Below are 20,904 nucleotides of genomic sequence, written 5' to 3'. Positions count from 1 at the left end.
ATAACTTGATGAGCTCATCATCTTTATCCTCAGGAGAGATGAAGGCTAACCTGTTCTGAAACATGGAAAGGAAAATGTTGTGTTTGATTTTTTCTGTCTTTTTTATTTAAAAATCAATCAATCAATCAATCAAATGAAAGAAAAAAAAACACAAAAAAAATCCAACAACAACAATAAAGTTAACTTCTGATTTTGGTAGATTTTCAAATTATCCTGCCACTTTATTCCACATACTTCATGCATGAGGGGCATGGGTACACCTACTTAGTAAACAACCAATCATTGACCAAAGCACACCAATTTAAAATGCATTTATGGAAGGTTTAAGGCCATAATTTATGATAATGGCATGTGAGAGCACAAATTAATTCAAAGTGTGAATGAAACAACTTGTTTCAAGTGCAAACACTGAAAACCTTTTTTTTTTTGTCTTTGAAATTCTAACCAGCATGCATGTAAACAAGCCAAAAAACAAACAAACGTTATTCTGATAATTCTCCATAATTCATTTTAATTATTTACTGCATTTAGAGCAAACACAGCATTGTTATTTTTGGGTGAGAATTGTCAAAAATAAATATTTCAGGAGCTCAGTCACAGGTTTTCAATAGATTTTGTATTCCCATTTCGCTTGGAGTCAAAAAGGCCATATTCACCAACTTGAGTGTATGTCAAAATGCATTATCCAGTCACTTATTTCTCATTTGTGAGCACTAGCCTAAATTTATTGTGTCAAAGGCATTCTAAAATTTTCCATTGTGGTGACTGGAGACCCATCCATGAGGAATCCAAACATGAGCATAAATATCACATACTACTGGTCTTTGTGCCTGTATCGTATTTTATTTTTTTAAGTCTATGTACAAACACAGAAAGAGCCTTAAAACATAAACAAGATCTAAAAACCTCATCTGTTTCCCAGAATCACAGATGGTTCCCCTCTTTGACTTGTTTAGTTAATCTGGAAACATCTTCATCCCTCTCCAAACCCTAAAAGCACCTTGATTCCTCTCCAGAAGTGATGCACGCTCCTGAAAGTCTGCCAGGCAGTGACAATGCACACAGTCCTTCCTGAAGGTCCTTGCACAGGACCCATACAACATTAGCAACAGTTAATCTAATTCTGATTCAGTGCAAAGCCAGTCAGAACTTTGTATAAACATTTTTACAAGAAAGAAAACAGCAGTGACAGTAAGTATAAACCTCAGCACTGTGACTAATTCCTATTCAAGCCACAAGAAACATATCATGGTGCTAAACAGAACTGATGAGATAAAGTACAGATTTAAGTTTGTAACTGAATGTGAAAGATCCAAATTTCTGGGTATTTATTCTAGCTACATGGCAAATGTGCTGATTTTTAATCCTATCTAGGACAGTTAAACAAGAGCTGAATAAAACACATGACGGGTTATTCATTTACCACATTATTAATCACATTTCACCAGTATTTCTGATTGTTTTCAAGAACGTGTTGCTGTTTCGAGGACATTTGCTGCTGGAATTATGTTTGTATATTAATCAGTGGAAAATAGCAGAGTTCATCTCACAACTTATTTGCCATGCAGGTAGATCTCTTTTCACCAGTCAGTCATTAACCCCCTTTCTATTCTACACTTAATAACATTCATAAATTGTTGCAGCAGAATACGAAAGACAGGAATGAGACCCTCATTACATTAGGAGATCTACTAAAACATCAACACAACATAACATACGTTGAACAGAGTTTAAAATAAAACCAATTTACTATCAGGTAATGATACATTTACTTTGCTTAAGTGATTCTATCATCTTTTCTTAGCTAGCAAGCCTACCTGTTGATGCCTGGTGCCAGCAGAGTACTGCACTCTATTCATGGGACAGTAAAGCTTAATTTTTCTTGGATTTCCCTTATTCTACATCTTTCTAACTCAACAGTGTGTTTGTTTTCTCTGTGATCCTTCAGAACATAGCTGTGAGCACTGGCTCAGTGGAGAGGGTGGCTAATGGAGAAAGCACTGCTGGAGATGAGGCAGCAGCCAGCAAGGAAGAAGAAAAGAAAACAGGATTTGTCAAGTTTGGATGGGTGAAGGGTGTGCTGGTGAGAAACTTTTCTGCATTTTCAAAACATAAGATAAAATAAAATGTAGGATTAGTCCTACAATATCAAGCTCTTTTAAGAAGAGAGGGAGGTATAACTGAAGGATGTTTGGGGTGGTCCCCAAGAGCCTTCATTGTGTACCATCATATTTCTGATTAACACTACTTTCAGTGTTATGCTAATGCAATATTATTTATTTAAAACCTAGGTAAGATGCATGCTCAATATCTGGGGTGTGATGCTTTTTATTCGACTTTCCTGGATTGTAGGTCAAGCAGGAATTGGTATGTATCTTATTTAATACCATTTTCAACAGTGAAAAGAATAAAGAGGATAAACTATACACGACTGTGATTAATATATAATCTGAGATGTGTATTTGCATGTGGAAATAAATAATGTTTTCAAATGCTTGCCAGGGTAAAATATGTTAATCCTCCAAACTATTGGAATTTTCCAGACTACCAGCCAAATTACTGCTTAGAGGCATAGATCTGTTAACTATGCATATGATCATCACATTTGAATATTTCTGAGCTTTGGTGAAATTTGTATTTAGATCCTGTAACAGATGTAAACTTTGGGACTCAAGCCAATTTCTAATACGTGTGTACAGAATTAACCTGTAAGAGTTCACACTCTGCTTATCTGTGAATCCCAAACCTTGTCATCTGCATATTAATAACAACACTTCTTCACACTTGTCTGCAAAGATGAAAACAGAATTGGAAGGAGGTCTCATCTCATCAGGATTTTATTTTTAACTATAGCAGAGCACTAGATACTACACTTATTAAAACTTTGTTACCTCTTTTGTTAACAAAGTACACCTCATAGCCTGCTGTACCTTTGCTTCTCTACTGTATTTTAATTAACCCAATTCCCACTTCGCACCCCTGGGAGACTGGGCCTCAGGGGCTCCATTCAATATGTTGAGCAATCAATGCAAAAGAGCTCAAAACACAGCAAGAACCTCCCACAACTAGAAGCAGCCCAGGAAGGTATCATTAACTGTTGTGTGGCACAACTTCCTTTTGATAGCTGCTGTTGAGAGGAAACACACACTGAACCATGACAGCAGTGTCACTGTGTTACATGCTTAAAATGGGGCCCTAATTTTTGATTAACATCTAGACATCATAAAAAGCACCAATCCAAAGGGCCAATGGCAAGTATTTCAGTTTGTATTCTCACAGAATGGAAATACTGAGTAGACATGAGCTGGAGTCCAAAGTCTGGCCTCTGGGTCTCAACTCACCACATCTTGGACAAAACTCAGTGCTCAAATTCAGACAGAGTAAGACCATCACTGATTGATTTGTTATTGGCTGAGATGAAACACTGAACAGAAACATCTCCAGAATTTTGCCTGACTGAGGTGGAACTTCCAGCAAAACACATTAACTTTACATAAGTTTTGTTTGAGGAAGACTGAGCTTTAAAAAAACAGATACAAGTGAAATACTTATTAAGGGGAAAAAAAAATAAAAATCCAGCCACAAACCTCTAGGCACAAAAAGGAAAAAAAGCCAACACAATAAAAGTTCCAGAACTAAGCGGAAGAACTTTACCTACTTTTGCAGTGCTCCATGCATGGCTCCAGCACTGTGCCTGACAAAGGGGTGCTTGCTGACTTTATGATGCATACCAAATGAGAGCACGCAGCCCAGGGCACTCATAAGTATATGCCTTGCCATGAAAACTCTGCATCTTAATATTGCCAAGACTTTGCTCTGGGGTTTCATGCAAAATTAGTTTTTAAGGGCAGTTTAGTAACTTATTGAGATCATCAAGAAGTATTACTTTGTTTTGAGGTGTGAGAATAGCCATAGGCAAGAGTAATTCATTTTAGAACAACTTACTTAGCAGCCATACACCTAGGTTTCAATCTAAATTTTAATAAGATTTTAGCGTTAATTTGCACCAACATCAGTAGCATTTCTGCTTTCATGTTTAATTTTACCATTTTAATTCACAGATAAGCAGATCCTCTTTTCCTATGCTTTATTGCCCTGCTATTGGTTTTTTAAAATTGCATGTCTTATTTAAGGATGTTACTTCTACTACTTCTGAAAATGAAACATCAAATTCTATTTGGATAATCTCTCAGTATGTTTTCAGAATGTCTTGTAAACAATGAGTTTAAATCTGTAGCCAAAACTTAAAGAGAACAGTGATAGAAGCTCAACATTGTGATAACCTGGGGATTTCACATAGTAGTACTACTAACATGAAAATTAAATCTCAACCTACCATCTAGGCACCATTTATATTCCCATAGTTACCGGGCCAAAGAGAGAAAAACCTATTATTTCCTTATTCTAATAGGCTGTCTTGGGGAAAAAGCTCTAAGAAGGAAAAAAACCAGGGCCTGGGCTTATTGTCAAGTAGGACAAAAGGCACAGGCTGATTCTGATAAGAATCAAGGTCCACAACCAGTCCTGTATTTTCATGATATCTGGGTACTCTCCATCTGTATTTGTACCTAAACATAGAATGGTTAACCAAAGACACCGAGACACCAAGTTTATGTTAACTGAAAATGTGGCCCCAAATATTACAACTGTGTTACACTAGATTACATTACAATAATGTTTTGGTTGTGTCACTTGAATTATTTTATGCATTTTTCTTCTTAAATGTAAAAAATCTTTTTTTTTTTAATGAATATTAAGTCTTCCCAAGCAGATATTACTCATCAGATTAGCGAAATATGTGCCCCTAATTAACATATACATTTACAACATGGCCTGTGAAATGTAATAGAAAATTCCAGAAAAATAGTCCTCAGGATGAATGTGCACTTGACAAACGATTTTGGCACAACTTTAAGAATAATGTCTCTGATGTTCCATTTAGGATGTAACAGCTGATTAATCGTCATATTCAGCCGCTTTTTGCACACAAGATCCTTAACAAGATCCTTCTATGCAACATGTGGTGGTAGCTGACCAAAAGAAATGCCCACTTGGATTATTATTATTTTTTTTAACATGGGCTACATACAAAATAAGTGTATGACTTGTTATAAAATGGTTCAGAAATCAGTAGGGTAAAAGTGATTTATTAGAGTCTCAAATCACTTCATATATTCTATGTTGTGCTATAAAACATTTGTATCCCTGTGTTACATTGTTTTCAAAGGATTGTGATAACAAGTCTGTAACTTAAGCAGTGAAAAACATTCATTCATAGGCTGGATGTCTATAACCATACAGTATGAATAGAAGTTAGTAACCTGATCTAGAAACCAGGATGTAGAAATACAGCAGATGAATCAATATATTTGTAGTTCTAGTTGAAATCAGTTGAAGGATCCAAGTTTTGCAATTTGCAGGAGCCTTGGTCAATAAATACTGCTATAGGCAATATATTATCTTCAGTTCCACACTGAAGACCTCTGTACTTTACAGAAAGAGAGCTACTCCATAAGTGTTGGTAAGTTCAGATAAAACTAAGAACAGATTCAAAATTTTTCTCCAAATGATAATTATTTCAATTTTTTTCTCGTCTCATAGCTAGAAATGGGAATATAAGCTATAAATTTGAGAGAAAGTATCTTATTTCTTCATCAGACTTGAAAGAAGAAAATACTCTTCAAATACAGAGCCAAACTTTTCTCCATATTTCCAGAAAGCATAGCAAAAGCAGAGGCCATAATTGTAGTTCAGGAGGTCCAGATAGGACATAAGGACATATTTTCCCCATGGGCGGGTCGTCCAGCACTCCAACATGTAACTCCAAAGAGGCTGGGGGATTTTTTTGGAGGTTTGGGGGATCCAACAATCTGAATCTATCACTGAGTTAATCCAGTGTTGGTGATAGTTCAGCTCTGGCTGAGAGGCTGAACTCTACACCTTCAGAAGTCATTTCCAACTGATGTTTCTAGGAATCTAAAGCAAACTAGACACTTAGCATGGTTTCACAGTTGGAAACACACTCAAATTTCAAAGTCTTACTGAAATTGAGTTCACTTGTCAGTAATATTGATCTTCAGATGTTTATCTGTTTCCATTTAATTATATAATTTTCTGATGTCAGCTAAAAAAGGATGCTAAATTATTGAAGATTATCCATTACAGGCTACTTAAAGTGAATGAAATCTGGGAAGCAACATTTCCACTTTTGAATCTTGATCTTGTGTTACAGTAAAATTGCTTTTTGCAGGGAAAGGAGGAGATGAAGAGAGAGTAGGTTAGCACAGCACTTGACAGCCTAGCAAATAAGAATGTTGAAGGATCATACTCAGGCCTTGTTTCTCTACCTGATAGATTCCTTGTCCTGTCCTGTCTGAAACTATACAGTCAGTCTGTCTCCAATTCAATATTTAACCAACTGATGAAAGACAGAAACATTCTTACAAGAAATCTGGTTAATCTCTTCTCCTGAAGAGCCAGGATGTATATTAAAGGTACATAGAAGCATTCAGACCAAGGAATACTTGCTTGCTCATTTCACTCTGCTACTGAAGAAAAATATAAAATCATAAAGGGGCTTCTGGCTAGGGTACTCCTATCAGAAATCATCATTGCTCGGAGACTGATGGGAATAATTTACTGCTGGCACTTGGGCTCCTTGGAAGCGTTCTGCAAATTCCAAATGGTCAACAAACCAACTTTCCGTTTATTGCTCTGATTCTGGCCTGAAAATTCCATTTAAATAGAGAATGATTTGTAGGAATCATGGAACATGAGTAAACTATTTTATCTTGTTATTACTGACAGGTCTTGGAGTAATCATAATTCTCCTCGCCACGATGGTAACCTCAATTACTGGGCTGTCAACTTCTGCAATAGCAACTAATGGGTTTGTCCGTGGAGGTAAAATCTTTAGGGTTACTAATGCTTTCAAGCTCCAAAAGATCTTTATGTATTATTTTTCATATGATGCAAACCAGAGGGATGCTAAACCAAACGATGGATCTACAGGACCGGGAGGTAACAATTCTAGACAGCTCTAATCACAGTTAACTGCATGTTTGAGTTGTCACTTTTCATAAATTCCACATTTCAGTTCAGTCTCTGAAGTACATTTCAGAAGTTCCTGCCAAATGCAGAGTGAGGAGTGGCATCTGGATTTGCGATTTTTTCATTCTTACCTTTCAGCAGGTCTGTCTTATTCAGAGCCTTTCAGGTTGGACATCCTTGGACAAAACAAGCACCGCACTCTTCCTCTTATTTTTAAGTCTGATGCAGATCGGTGGATATCTTCAATTTAATTCCTTCCAGTATAATTCTTCATAATACCCCTTATGTTTCAGCTACCTCCCTAGAAGATGAGCAAATATTTTCACTGGAAAAGTAAAGCACACATCAGATATCTTATCAAAAAAGGTTTCAGTACATTTCAGAGCCTTAAAGTTATAACCAGTCCATGCTAAACCTCTGTGGAAAACAGCAAGTTCTTACTACATCATTTAAGCAGAACAGGTATTTGAATACACTTGAATATACTTTCTTTTTCGAATCTTTCAGGTCTTGGAATCATAGTTATTGCTCTGAGCGTAGTAGTAACAACTTTAACAGGTATCTCCATGTCTGCCATTTGCACCAATGGAGTAGTAAGAGGAGGTAAGTGAAAATCATTGCAGGAAAAATACAGAATTCTACAGATTTGAATTAGAAAAAAGTGGGAATTAAGTATGTTATAAGCAAAATAAGAATAAATAAATATATTTGGGATGATCTCTCTCAGTAGAACAACAGTAATTTAAAACATTTATAGTCTTAAACATTTCTTGGCAAAAAAATATTATGTAAGGGGATGAAATAATTAACTGGCAAAGTAATATGCTCCATTTATGGTGACACACAAAAAAGGATTAATGACTCATTGCATTCCTCTGTGGGAGCTTTAAAAATGTATCACAGCATAAGATTATACATGCTAAATTGGGATGGATCTAAGTAAGGTAGAACTTATCCTGAGGTGAAGTTTCCTCTACTCTGTAGAGGGCTGCTCCAAAAGTAATGCATTGTATTTTAATATATTGGCCCACAGTGTCAGAGGCAGATGTTGGTGGTATGACAGTAGAGGATAAACCTTCTGTCCATTACATGTTGCCTGCTGTGCAACAGATGGCAGCAGAGGGGCAGTCTGACAAAATGGTGCCTGACATGGAAGTGCATACAAAGGAAAAGTGTGGAAGTGAATTTGCCCACATGGAAAAAATTTCACCCATTGAAATTCGTCAGTGCTTAATGAACATTTATAAACACTGGAAGTGAGTAGAGTGAAGTGGTGGGTTGTAGATTTCAGCAATGATGTCATTCTAGCACCTGTGAAACAGTGGGTCACCTGCACTGATGCAATTTTTATAAGCACAGCATGCACTCTTGTTCATCACTGGTGAAAATGCACACCTAATGGTGATGACTACATCCAAAAATAGTGTTCTGTAGCTAAGAATTTGTTATATCAAACAGTGTTACTGCGGTCTTTGTATTTGTTGTAGTCTCCATGGAAATAAATAAATGGAAATAAATAAGAGGCATTACTTTCAGAGCAACCTACGTATATTATGTATCATGAAAAATTGTTTGAAGATCTAGTTTTGCAAACTAGCATGTCCTGAAGGATCACTGCAGTGGAAGGGCATTCAGAATAGTCTGAAGGCAGAGCCGGTACAAAGCACATTCCTTATTTTTCAGTGTCTTCTATTAATCTTTATTATGTTTGTTAGGTTTAAAGTAGAGATTCCTGTGGTATTATGCGAGAAAAATAAGCAAACACTGAGCATAATTTCTGCCTGCAGGTGGCGCATACTATCTTATCTCAAGAAGTCTAGGTCCAGAGTTTGGCGGATCTATAGGACTTATCTTTGCTTTTGCAAACGCTGTGGCAGTTGCTATGTACGTAGTTGGATTTGCTGAAACGGTCGTAGAGCTTCTTAAGGTAAATACTGATGTTTCATGTACACTGTTAAGTTGGGGCTTTTTTTTTTTTAGCATTTGTTTAAATTGTGATACTTTTTAGCTGTACTTTAAGCAATGCCTTTAACAGGAAAGAAGCTGGTCTGTCTAACTGTGACAGAGTGCTTCTCCATTATTTCTGTCTTATGAATATGCCAATGATTTCTCAACAAGAGCCTCAAAAGTCAGGAAAGGAGATAGATATCCATCCTACTAGATAGCCAAATAACCCCAGCTAAGTGCAAGCTGAAGCATGAAATATGAATAATTTGTCTCACAAAGTGCTGAAACTAATTAAACTATGACAACTCATTTCCTTTTATTTCACCTTGTTACCTAACCCCACCAGCTTGATTGAGAAAGGCTGGTTTTAACAGTATTTCTTACTCTTTTCAGGAGAGTGATTCGATAATGGTAGATGAGTCCAATGATATCAGAATAATAGGTACCATAACTGTTGTATGTCTTCTTGGCATCTCTGTTGCTGGCATGGAATGGGAAGCAAAGGTAAAGCTTTAAAACTAAATACAAGCAAAGAATATATTAGAATACTGTGCAGGGTTAACACATGAGGAATGCTGTACAACAGGTGGGAAGCCTAACCTTTCTAAAAGCAAAGCAGCTTAATCATTACATTTAATGAAAGCAATACTACTCTATGTTCTTCCTTGAACATTCATTTAAGAGGGGAAAAGGAAGTTTACGTTCCACAGACCGCTTGTTTGTATTGATTTTCATAAGCCATGGCATCATTTAAAGCCTTGAGTAAGCGCCCCTTTTGTCCTTATTTTTGAAGCAGCTTGAGAGAATAAGTAGCAGTTAAAACAATGTTTTTGTCACTGTCCCCTCCGAAGCTCTGCCTAGCAGGAAAGCTCCATTTTCTGTCCATTCCATAATCTCTGATGATTTCTGCTATTCCTTTACCTTACATTAAAAAAATTAAAAATGGAAATACAAATGAAAATACCTCAGAATGTAGAAATCAGTTCTAGAATAGGACTTCTCTTTTCATATTCTGCTGTGACAAAAGCTTAGAACTGCTTGTAAAAGATATCAGATAACCAATTACATATTATAACACTTCAAGTGACCATTCACTGCAACTAAACAATTTATATAACAATATAAAAATGTCTCATACATGATATTTATGCATTAACTTTTTCATTTTTCTTTTTTCCTTTAAAGAAAAAATATAAAATAAATTAAATTATAACTACTTTATAAACACTGTTAGTAAAAACTATCTGCTGTTATAATTAGCTGATAGCAGTTTGTTTTCTTCAGCTGTCTCGATTCCTGTCTATAACAATTTGTCTATAACAATTTGTAATCTGTCATAGGGAACACAAACATCAGTTAATCACTTATATTTAGCCATCTCCATTGTCAATGTAAATTAAAATCATTGGGGAAATCTTTGTTTCTGTTAACAGGCTCAAGTTATTCTTCTAATTGTTCTCCTTATTGCTATTGCAAACTTCTTTATTGGGACAGTTATTCCTACCAACAACGAAAAGAAGGCAAAAGGCTTTTTTAATTACCAAGGCAAGTATTACTTGTCTATCACAGAACAGTAACTTCATTCTTTGCAGCCACATGCTGAGTTGAGGATTCTACTGAAAAAGTCACAAGATCAGGATCTTTAGCCCAAGTTTAAATAGGCTTGCAAACCAAGGGAATTTATTTCACCTTCAATTTTGAGTCTGTCTCTCTGCTGCTGAAGCTGACAGCAAAGTTAGCTGCAGTTTGAGTCACATATATATCAGCAGAGCACAAACCTTTACACAGAGCTAAGTGCAAGTGCTGTAGTGACACTGCTGTCACTTCAATGTGGAGCTGTAGCTCTGAGATGCAAACAAGCACATCCTACTGGGGATCAGACTGAGGAAATCAAATTCGTTTTGCTATGATATGAGACAGATTCAAACCCAAATGTACAGACGTGAAAGACTAGATTATTCATCCCCCTCATTAAGTAACTTTGGAATCAAATCCCATCAGCTTCTTACATTTTCACCTGTATTTGCAGCATCAATATTTGCAGAAAACTTTGGACCAGATTTCAGAAGTGGAGAAGGATTTTTCTCAGTGTTTGCCATCTTTTTCCCAGCTGCAACTGGCATTCTTGCAGGAGCCAACATCTCAGGAGATCTGAAAGTACGTATTTCATTAATTTCATAAGACTAGCTTTGGGTGAGGAAAGAACAAGAAAACTAATTATGAATCAGCACTGTATTCAGTTTTAAATCATGCCTGATTTTGGAAGCAAAACTCTCTTTTAAATATCTGCTATGTTATTTAAAACTACCAGTTCACATTTTCTTTCCTAATAGATTATGAGTATTTACACAAATTATTGCATTCAGATTTGGGTTTCCATATAATTTAAAAGCATATTTCCATAAGCTGCAGTAATGTAGCATTAATGGACCATTTGCAGAACACTACACAGAGAAATTGTGTGTATCTCCTGGTGCATTTTTGCAAAATCTATATCATCCCAAAAAAACACACCTGTAAAGCTTGTGTTTGTACTCACAAGAATCACGGGAGACCAGCTTTTTCTATTCAGGGTCATAGCAGAATAAACAGAGCGTTTATTGAAAGCAAATATGTCCCAATCCCTTGTCACTATGGCTGCTCAAAGGAAAAAATGCAAGTTTGCAGCTGTGACAGAAGAAAGGAGTCTGAGGAGAAAGGGAAAGGAGGTCCAAGGGCAACTAAATGTCTTGCTGTGGCTGTTCTGTCAAGCTCTCACTCTCCTCTTGCAATACAGCAGTTGTATAAGATGGTACTTCAGTATTTAAACAAACTGGTAAGTCAGAGACAAGATATTAATTATAACTTTGAGTGCTCTCTAGTTTTCATGACTGTGCACAGTGAGTATATTGCAGAGTGTTTACAGCCAAATACAAAAATGAACAAATTCAAAGCTCAGCAAAGCATTTTGTAAAACATCTCTAGTAAATATACAGCAATGCAATTCTTCATAGCATTACAATAAACTAGAAATGTACCAGGGTGGGTATCCATGACTCAAGTTTTGGAATCTAGTGTTTAAAATAAAGTAAACAAAACAAAACAAAAAAAAAAAAAACAAAAAAAACAAACACAAAATAACAAGCAAATAAACCAAAACACTAAAAAGTCACCAAAAGGACACAAGTCAAACCTAGCTTCCTCCAGCATATCCAGAGATGGCTTTATCATACAGACCCATTGTCCTTGATACCTTAAGGATTCAACCAAACATCTATTAAATCTGTATTGGCACAGCAGTCACAAGTTCATCAGAATCCTACCATCCCTGACAATCAGATTTGTTTCCCTCCCTTACACTGATTGCATGCCTCATCTCCTTAGTTTCCAGAAGACTGCTTTTGAAGCCAAGCACAGAGAGAAATAGGTGGAATTGGAGCCACTAATAATGATGTTTATGAGATTCCATTTTTAATTAAAAAGAAAACAAAGCAAATCATTGTACTTCTGCCCACTGAGACTGAATCAGCCTCACAGTCTCCATCTTTTTAACAAACAAAAATAATTATTTTGCCATATATGGTGCTCTCTATCTATGGTAAACTCCCAAAGTAGCAGCACTTCTTTCATAAGCTGTTTGAAAGAGTTTGAACAGACCAAAGGAACCAACTCTCCTGTTGGCTCCCTGCAGTTGTTCCAATCTGGCAGTAGGTAGAGGTCTATGACCAACTCCTCCAGGCTGTAGATTCCCCACTGAACATATTTAGATGCATTAGACAGGTCTAATTAAATTAACCACCTTCTCCAGATATCTAAAGGACAAGCTAAGAATTATTTTAGATGTAAAAGTGTCAAACCAGATTTCTTGTAAACAGCTATGCAGAGGCTTCTGTAGACACTACACATTCAAGCGGTGAGCTAGTTCAAAGCCTACTCACAGAAAGAGTCTGTCTTCCTAGGGACTGCAGAGGGCTTGGGAGCAGATATTAAAATGCTAGCAACATATTAAATGTTTCATTGCTAATATAATTTAAAAGTTGTAAGGCAGTAAGAAGCTCAAACCCTAAGATTTAAGGTTAAGGTGTTTAGGAGTGCAACATAAGACTTGGCAAAAACAGTGACCCATGACACACACACCAAGACTGTACATATTAAAGCTACCACGATTTAAAGGGCTAAAGGTCTTACAGAGTTGAAATGACTTCAAAGTCATTTTTCAGTTCAATAAATCCTTACCTCATTAAAATTATGTTAATTTTTAAATGCAATTAAGTCATTCATCCCCATTTCACACAACTCACCAAATTATATTTTTTTAAATTCAATGAGCATAGTTGTTATAACAGCACAACAACTTATGGCTTAAAATGTATGCAACCAAAATAAACCTCACTGAAAACTTAAAATAAACCATCTGCAACCAAAATAAATCTCACTGAAGAAACTTAAGAAGACAATTCACCAAGCACTTCCTAGCATAAACAAACACACATTAAATTATAATGCAAATCACTGGACTCACTCACAGCTGGACGAATGAAGTCAAAATTCTCGGGAACTAGTTTATAAGCATGATATTCCACCTTATTAAATCTTCCAAATTCAAAGTCAGAACAGTGAAAAGCAGCAGTTTGTTGTCAAGGCGTAAGTACTAACAATTACTAGCTGCTAACCACAGAAGTCCTGTATTCTGCTCCAAGTAACTTATGTGCAACTATCATGCTGATGAACCAAAAACAGTCTCGTCTTCTCATCCACACAAGTATCAAGGCAACTTCATAAACTGCATTAATGCAGACCTGCATTATACTTGCTTAAACAATTGCTTACACCAAAAGCCTGATCTTTATGAAGGCGCAGAAGGTTTAGTGCCAAGCTGTTATAGGAACATGAGCTGTAATCATGTCCTAAAGTGGCTGCCTGTACAACCGCGTCCTGCTGCCAGAGGAAAAGGCATCATGTTGAATGGAATAGAATAGACTCATGGCCTGGAAATGAACATCATCTGGACCCACTGAATCAAGCAGTTTGATTAGTTCAGCAACTATGTACCATTTCACCATTAAGACATTAAAATAAAGCTCACTGCAGCGTAGGGGGAGTTCAGAGCACTCAGAAATGCAGAGTTAGTCCCACTCCTGCCGAATATCCTACACTATGCCAAAGGTAGGAGCACTGCACCAACAACCGCTTCATGGCTATGCATGCACAGGGACAGGAGATATGGACAGCTCTAAGTGATAAAAATCTACCTTCTCCATATCACAGTGTGATAGGACTCACTAGTACACAGAGTGCAGCATGTGAACTCAGTGTTTTTTGGATCACTGCTTTATTTTAAGGACCCGCAGGGTGCGATACCCAAAGGAACAATGCTGGCCATTCTGATAACAACAGTTGCTTACATAGCCGTTGCGGTATGTGCAGGTAAGCAAAGAACCTCTGTTTCGTGACTTAATTTATACAGCTAAGAAAATCTGAAAGCCTGGTATACAAAAGAGTGATTAGTCCTGTGGATTTATTATGTAGAGCTAGTTGCTTTGATTTTATTGCATGTAAGAACAGTGAATAAAAAGAAATAATAAGCAGAAACAAAAGTCTCTATTTCAGAAGCCGGGTGGCATTTGTCCTGTTTGAATTCACATAGAAGATGGATTTTCATGTACTTTGATTGCTTTTACATTTGATTCAGCATCAAAGACAACTATCTGATAGTATCCATGAGTGCATTCAAGGAACCTCAGATCAATCTGCTCATCTTCATTTTTCCTTCATATTGAGGTTTCACATGGCTTCTACTTGTTCTCCTTAGTCTTACTGAGCACTCACAAGTGACGTGGCAACGTTTGTTTTATCTGTTGTGTGTCAACATTAAAACCAATTGTATCTCTCCATGAAGATGTGCTATGTCACTAACTGCTCTACAGTGTGAGGTAACAAAAAAGCACACAGGTATCAAAGTGAGGCCTGTACTGCAGCCGTGAACTGCTATTGGAAGAATATAGAATTACATTCTCATTACAAGGATACAATAAACCTCTGTTCAAGAAATAAAGATTTTTCTTCTACTTGAACAGTACTGTAATAAAGAGTGTTGTAAATGATGCTCTTCCTTGTGAGTAAATACCTCAGCACTGTATGAAAGCCCTGCAGGGACTCCCTTTTTTGTACTTTATGCACAAAGGCAGAATACCCAGGTCAGATGTTACATTTAGACCTAAATTTCACCTGCAACTACAGTTGGAACAGTCATTCTTCACTTTCTATTATAAACCTGTGTTACTGCATTGTTCTGTTTTGATAAGCAATAGCTTCAGAGCTGTCTACCTTTCAGTGCAATACTTTTTCCTATTTCCTTACCTATTTTCTAAGGAGATGATGTTTATTTTGGGATTCTCAACATATTTGAAAATTTCACGTAAATTCACATTTTGGCTGCTAAAAATGTAGTTATCAATTGTTGGTGGGTTTTTTTTTTTCCATTTCTGGTAGCAAACAAAAAAAGACAGCATAAATATGCCCTTATTAAACACAGAGAACATAGACAATTTACTCCTGTTAGAAGTTTTTCTTGCTGTATTAGTATCTGTAGGGCTGTGGCAATTTAAACAGCTAAGGATCTGGGGCTCCAAGTAATTGTGTGCCCTTGATACACCAGAAGAAATATGCCTAGACCTAAGATCCTCACTGCAATGATACCTTTGAATACTGACTCCTGGAAAAGTGGCGTCAGACTGACAATATACTTCTTAGTTAATACATTGTTGATCTCCAGAGCATCTGTTTCTCTACTCTTAGATAAATGCATGTCTTCTTTAGTCAACTGGATTATTATTTTAAGAGTAACAGAAGAAAATAGCTGTCTACAAATAACATGAAAATCTATACTACAGGGAAGCAAATTGGGCCTAACACAAAACATTACTTTTTGAGATGATGCTAAAGTAGAGATTGAACAAAACATATATAGACCAACAATCACAGCATGGCAAGAACATCATTCTGTTGTCACAAGAAAGGAAAGTAATAGTATATTCTTGTTTCCACAGCCTCCTGTGTTGTACGAGATGCTACTGGGAACATCAATGATACAGTTATACCTGGGATGAGTTGCAATGGATCATCTGCCTGCAACCTAGGCTATGATTTTTCCAGATGCAGAAGTCAGCCATGTGATTATGGGCTGATGAATAATTTTCAGGTTTTAATAACATATACAACCATAAGTGATGCACAAACACTTTAGTAGAAACATGCGAAGATATTATTTACTGACAAGTGACAGCAATAGGAAATTCACTTTTATCTAGTAAAAATCAAAAAACAGGAGTAATGTGAAAAGTCTGCGCATTTCATGTTAGCTTCATGGACGCTAACTGACGCCACTAGTCTTCCCAGTACTCTGGTAACATCCTAACCTCTTTCAACAAGTACCATGCAGGAGTATATCCTCCAACACCTTCAAACTCGAAGCCTAGGCTTAACAGAGACATCTGGAATTCCTGCCAGATGAGCAGTTCATCTCACTTTTCTTAACACACGGATGTGGTTTCACCTCAGGGGTGCTGCGGCTGCTCTTAAAGGTTTAATCCACAATACAAAAGCCAAAGTTCAGACTTCTTCTAAAAAAGTATCTGAAATAGTCAAATGAAAAACCAAGTGAAAAGTAATCTTTCTCCAAGGCCAGACGGAGCGCCATTTCTATTCTTCAAAACAAAGCTTAGGCAAAGGATCAAAGTAAAGCAGTTCTGCACGACCACGACCATTGCTCCCAGATGTCTGTGCAGCCCCTCTGCTTCACAGCCACCAGAGGAGCTCACCGCCTACCTGCACTTGCTTTTCAACTCGCCATTTGGAGCTTTCAAAGTCACTTGCTTTTTTTCCCAGCTGCTTCTGCTAAATGACAGGGCTGGGTAAAAACCTTTAAAGGGATATGCTATCTGTAGTGCAGACTGCTTTCCTTCCATCCTCATTTCCACCTGAGTTCAGATGCTCAAACTCAGGGGAACCCTTCAGAAAAAGGACCTCGCCAAAAGCATGAACAGAATTTCATTTTATGCATTTATCCTTGCCAGACTGATGTCAGAAAAGCCAAATTTTCAGTTGACAAATCTCTAGAATTAACTGTTCTCTTTCCTGGAGTGCTTCTAACACACCAAAAGTATCAGGCAATCACATCCATCTACTTCATCTTTTTACCTCCTTCTCTGCTGCTTCTGAACTGAACAACCCTTTTGGTTTAATGGTGGTGAAGGCCAGGAAAGGCCCCAGGAAAGAGAGGCCTGATGGTGCCCACCACTGCTGTTTGCAGAACTGCTATTGTACCAGCACAGACGCACATTCTCTTCCTTTTTTAGCTGTGTTAAATAATATTAAAACCCAAACAAACACAAATCTCTTTGACCATATTAAATACTTCAGGGTTCTGTCCTGCTGTTTCCACTTTCCCTTCTTGCTACAAGTGTTTACCTGTCAAGCAGAGGCCGTTACTTATGGCAGTAAATTAGTGAAGGAGGTAAGAAAATCTCAGAGTACTCATGTGCCCTTGCACACAGCTGCAGGTTTGTATTCACATTTGGCCGTGGCTCAGTTGCTTTCCACTAAAAAATGAATAATAGTATTCCCATACCTCACAGCAGCTTTGTAGTATATATATATATTGAATTTAGGACTACTAAAAGCTGAGACACGCAGAAACATACTAATTAAACAGATCTGTGATTAAAAAATGTATTCAAATGCAAGCCTGGCTATTTTTTTCCCTTCTTTTTTTTCTACAGGTGATGAGTATGGTGTCTGGCTTCGGTCCTCTCATCACAGCTGGCATCTTTTCTGCTACTCTGTCATCAGCTCTGGCATCTCTGGTCAGCGCACCCAAAGTTTTTCAGGTAGAAATCCAAGTATCCATTTCTTTATACTCTATTTTACTTCAAAAATAAACAATTTAGCTGAACTCTATGTGCCAAGTGCAATAGGTATTCGAATAATGCTGATATATGTATTTCTACAGAAATAGGCAGGTCTTATCACCTTGCTACAGACATGGGCATTTAGGATTGCTGCATGCCTTTGGTCAGAGCTCAGCTTGGTGGCAGGAGAGGAGAGGGGGATGCACACGTGTTTGTTAACTTCAAGGCTACCTTCAGGACCACTATCTCCTGAGAGAGGCAGCCTATACCTCAGGAATGCCAGGAATCTGCAGAAGCTCTCATTCCTGTGCTGGCAGGTGTGCTGAGACATGCTGTCCACAAGCTGTTGGAAGCAGCAACGCACACAGAATGGCAATGGAGGGCACGGGACAGACAGATAACTTGCACAGATCTGACTTCTGCTTCAGTTCCCATCAACTTAAACTCTGTTTAGATACTCTATTAATGTCTCTTTAAAGCACTGAATAAGTGTTAAATGTCTGTGATTTTGTTTTGATACTATAATTTGGCAAGATATTCGCTTATCACCTTATTTGAATGTTTATATGCCATAGCAGTAGACGTATTTGAATTACTAAGTTAGATTAAATTTTTGTTTAGCTAAAGTCTAGTAAGCTGTCAATCACAGAAAACTTCTTCCGATGCAAGAAAGCCCTGCTTAGCAGAAATAAGTTCTGATTTGTCCCCCAGGCTCTTTGCAAGGACAACGTCTACAAAGGACTCCACTTCTTTGCCAAAGGATACGGAAAAAACAACGAGCCAATCAGAGGATACGTACTCACTTTTGTGATTGCTATGGCGTTCATTTTGATTGGTTTGTATACAGTTACATAAATGCAACAATCTGATGTTTTGAAATTCTATAAACTGATATCTTAATACAATGATTAGCTATAGTTAGAAAAGATTCCAACCAAGTTAGCACACCCAAACTATGTCAAATATGGCAAACTTAGTAAATATATTTCTAGTTTGTACTGCATATAGAAGTGAAATAATTTTGATGCAATTAGGAGGCCTGCTCTGCCAAGCCTTCTCCGTAATTAGCTCAAAAACGCAGCTCAAATTACTAGCACTGGCATCAGAAAATCCCAGCTACTGTATTGAGTGTGCTATCACACACAATATTAATCATGTATTAGCAGTACATTTGGAAGTGTTGAAATTTTAAAATTGATTTCTCCAAGACTTCAATTTCAAATTGTGTGGCACTGTCAATAAATGCAAAGTGTAGTTGGGAGAATTCAGATTGCCATTTAAAAAGCAAAACAATACTTTTAAACTACAAATTAATAGTAGCCTTTTTAGGACCACATCTGTCCTCTAAATTACATATTTGAAGTTCTGAAACTTACATCAGCTCCACATCATTAAGAGGCAATCTGTAGAATCAGAGCGTCAAGTATAACCTTGCATAGAGTATAGATTATATAAATGAACAGACACGTTGGTATGAAATGAGGTATATCAAGGTGACCTTAAATTAGTTCCACAGAAAAATACTGGAACTCTTCTCTGGACAACAAATCCAGACAGTATACAGATTTAATGTATTGTCAGGAAAAAGCTGTAACACAACTTAGGAACCTACGTACCTACGTCTGAATTGTGTCTTGCAGCTCAACTGAACACCATTGCTCCCATCATCTCCAATTTCTTCCTGGCTTCATATGCTTTGATTAATTTCTCCTGCTTTCATGCCTCATACGCAAAATCTCCAGGTGAGTCGGCATTCACCAGTGATTTCAGTGTGGGCTTCACAAACTCATCTCTGCATGTTCTTGACTGTTTGTCAGAGAAAGCTGCAGTACCTGTAAAACATCTAAGCTGTGTGATTTCAGGTTTTACTGCTCCCATTGAATATGATGACATTTTATTTATCTCCAAAAGACAAAAATAATGGCTCTTTCCCTTATGTTCCCTGCAGTTGTGTAAGATGAAAAAGGCTTTGGTGGATCTCACTGGAGCAAGAAAGCTGCTCCTTAGGGTGTTTTTCCCCTCACTATCAGTCAACAGAGATGGATAAAAAACGTATAGTATCTCTGACCACATAAAGTAAGTAAGGTGAAATGGGGTCTTTATGCCCTCCTGCCAAAACTACAGTCACATTTGAAGAAAGTTTGTAAGAACAGTAATTGTGATGAAAGTGATACAGCCTGGAAGAAAACACACAGAACAAGAACAGTTCCCCAGACCAACATTAAGATAGCTCCGCAGTGGCTAGTAGCAGAATTGTAGGGTAGAGTACAATGAGGTCCTGTACAAGGATATCTTGAGAGTCACTCTCTACATTTGCACTGCAAGGGAAAATACAGGCTTACAGGCATACGCATCACCACATCAGAATAATCCACCTCAACATCATTATTAAGAACAAAAGTCAATCAGCTGAGCAGCACGACTGTGGGCAAAAAGGAAAGACAATTTCCTGCTACTATGAATCAGTTATTCAATTCTAGAAGCAAGGAATACATTTTTTATTTCCAGTGTGAAGAAACCTGCGGTGGTAGCATAAATGCCTACATCAACTTCCTTCCTACAGATCTGCATGGTGCCATTTGTTCAGAGGGCAGAAAAGATGAGCACTTCTGCTAATCACCTGCACAGCTGAACAAATGCAGATCTGCTCTACGTGGCCTTAGAGCTGAGTAAAAATTACTTTTACAGACTTTGTATATGTGCATCTGTTTCAACTCTGCCACTACTTAACATTTTCTGACAAAACTGCAGCCATTTTTTTTCTTTTCTCATTTCCCCCAGTTAATTTCTGCCAATTCACAGTGATAGATTATTATAATTGCAAGCCTGCAGGACAGCAAATTTCTTCACAGCAGGACCTTCCCATTCCCTCATTACAAAGACGATCCAAGACAGGGTTGCTCAGCCTCTCCTTGTATCTTCAGTGTTTTTCCCTCTCTCCAAAAGGGTCTGCTCTGCAAAACACCTGGCAGAGACCTGCAAACCACGGAGACTCACTGCTTGTCTCATTTTAATTGCT

General features: G+C 37.4%; 1 protein-coding gene across 2 annotated transcripts in view; it reads left to right on the top strand.

Annotated features, from left to right (window-relative positions):
* Positions 1–20,904, top strand: part of SLC12A1 (solute carrier family 12 member 1) — a gene marked incomplete at both ends in the record, with an annotated part of 44,623 nt that overhangs the window by 3,857 nt on the left and 19,862 nt on the right. Inside the window, 12 exons of one of the 2 annotated variants that reach the window (XM_079541021.1) lie at positions 1,949–2,083; positions 2,292–2,367; positions 7,558–7,653; positions 8,838–8,977; positions 9,391–9,501; positions 10,431–10,542; positions 11,027–11,154; positions 14,319–14,403; positions 16,026–16,177; positions 17,757–17,864; positions 18,597–18,720; positions 19,526–19,627. In XM_079541021.1, coding sequence (XP_079397147.1) covers positions 1,949–2,083; positions 2,292–2,367; positions 7,558–7,653; positions 8,838–8,977; positions 9,391–9,501; positions 10,431–10,542; positions 11,027–11,154; positions 14,319–14,403; positions 16,026–16,177; positions 17,757–17,864; positions 18,597–18,720; positions 19,526–19,627 — 1,369 coding nt within the window. Of the gene's footprint in view, positions 1–1,948; positions 2,084–2,291; positions 2,368–6,807; positions 6,904–7,557; positions 7,654–8,837; positions 8,978–9,390; positions 9,502–10,430; positions 10,543–11,026; positions 11,155–14,318; positions 14,404–16,025; positions 16,178–17,756; positions 17,865–18,596; positions 18,721–19,525; positions 19,628–20,904 lie in introns of both variants that reach the window. The other variant, XM_079541020.1, reaches the window with a different exon arrangement.

Source organism: Tetrao urogallus, assembly GCF_951394365.1.
Source record: "Tetrao urogallus genome assembly, chromosome: 11".
Lineage (NCBI taxonomy): Eukaryota > Metazoa > Chordata > Aves > Galliformes > Phasianidae > Tetrao > Tetrao urogallus.
Note: the sequence above shows the minus strand (reverse complement) of the source record. Positions and strands in the feature narration are given on the sequence as shown.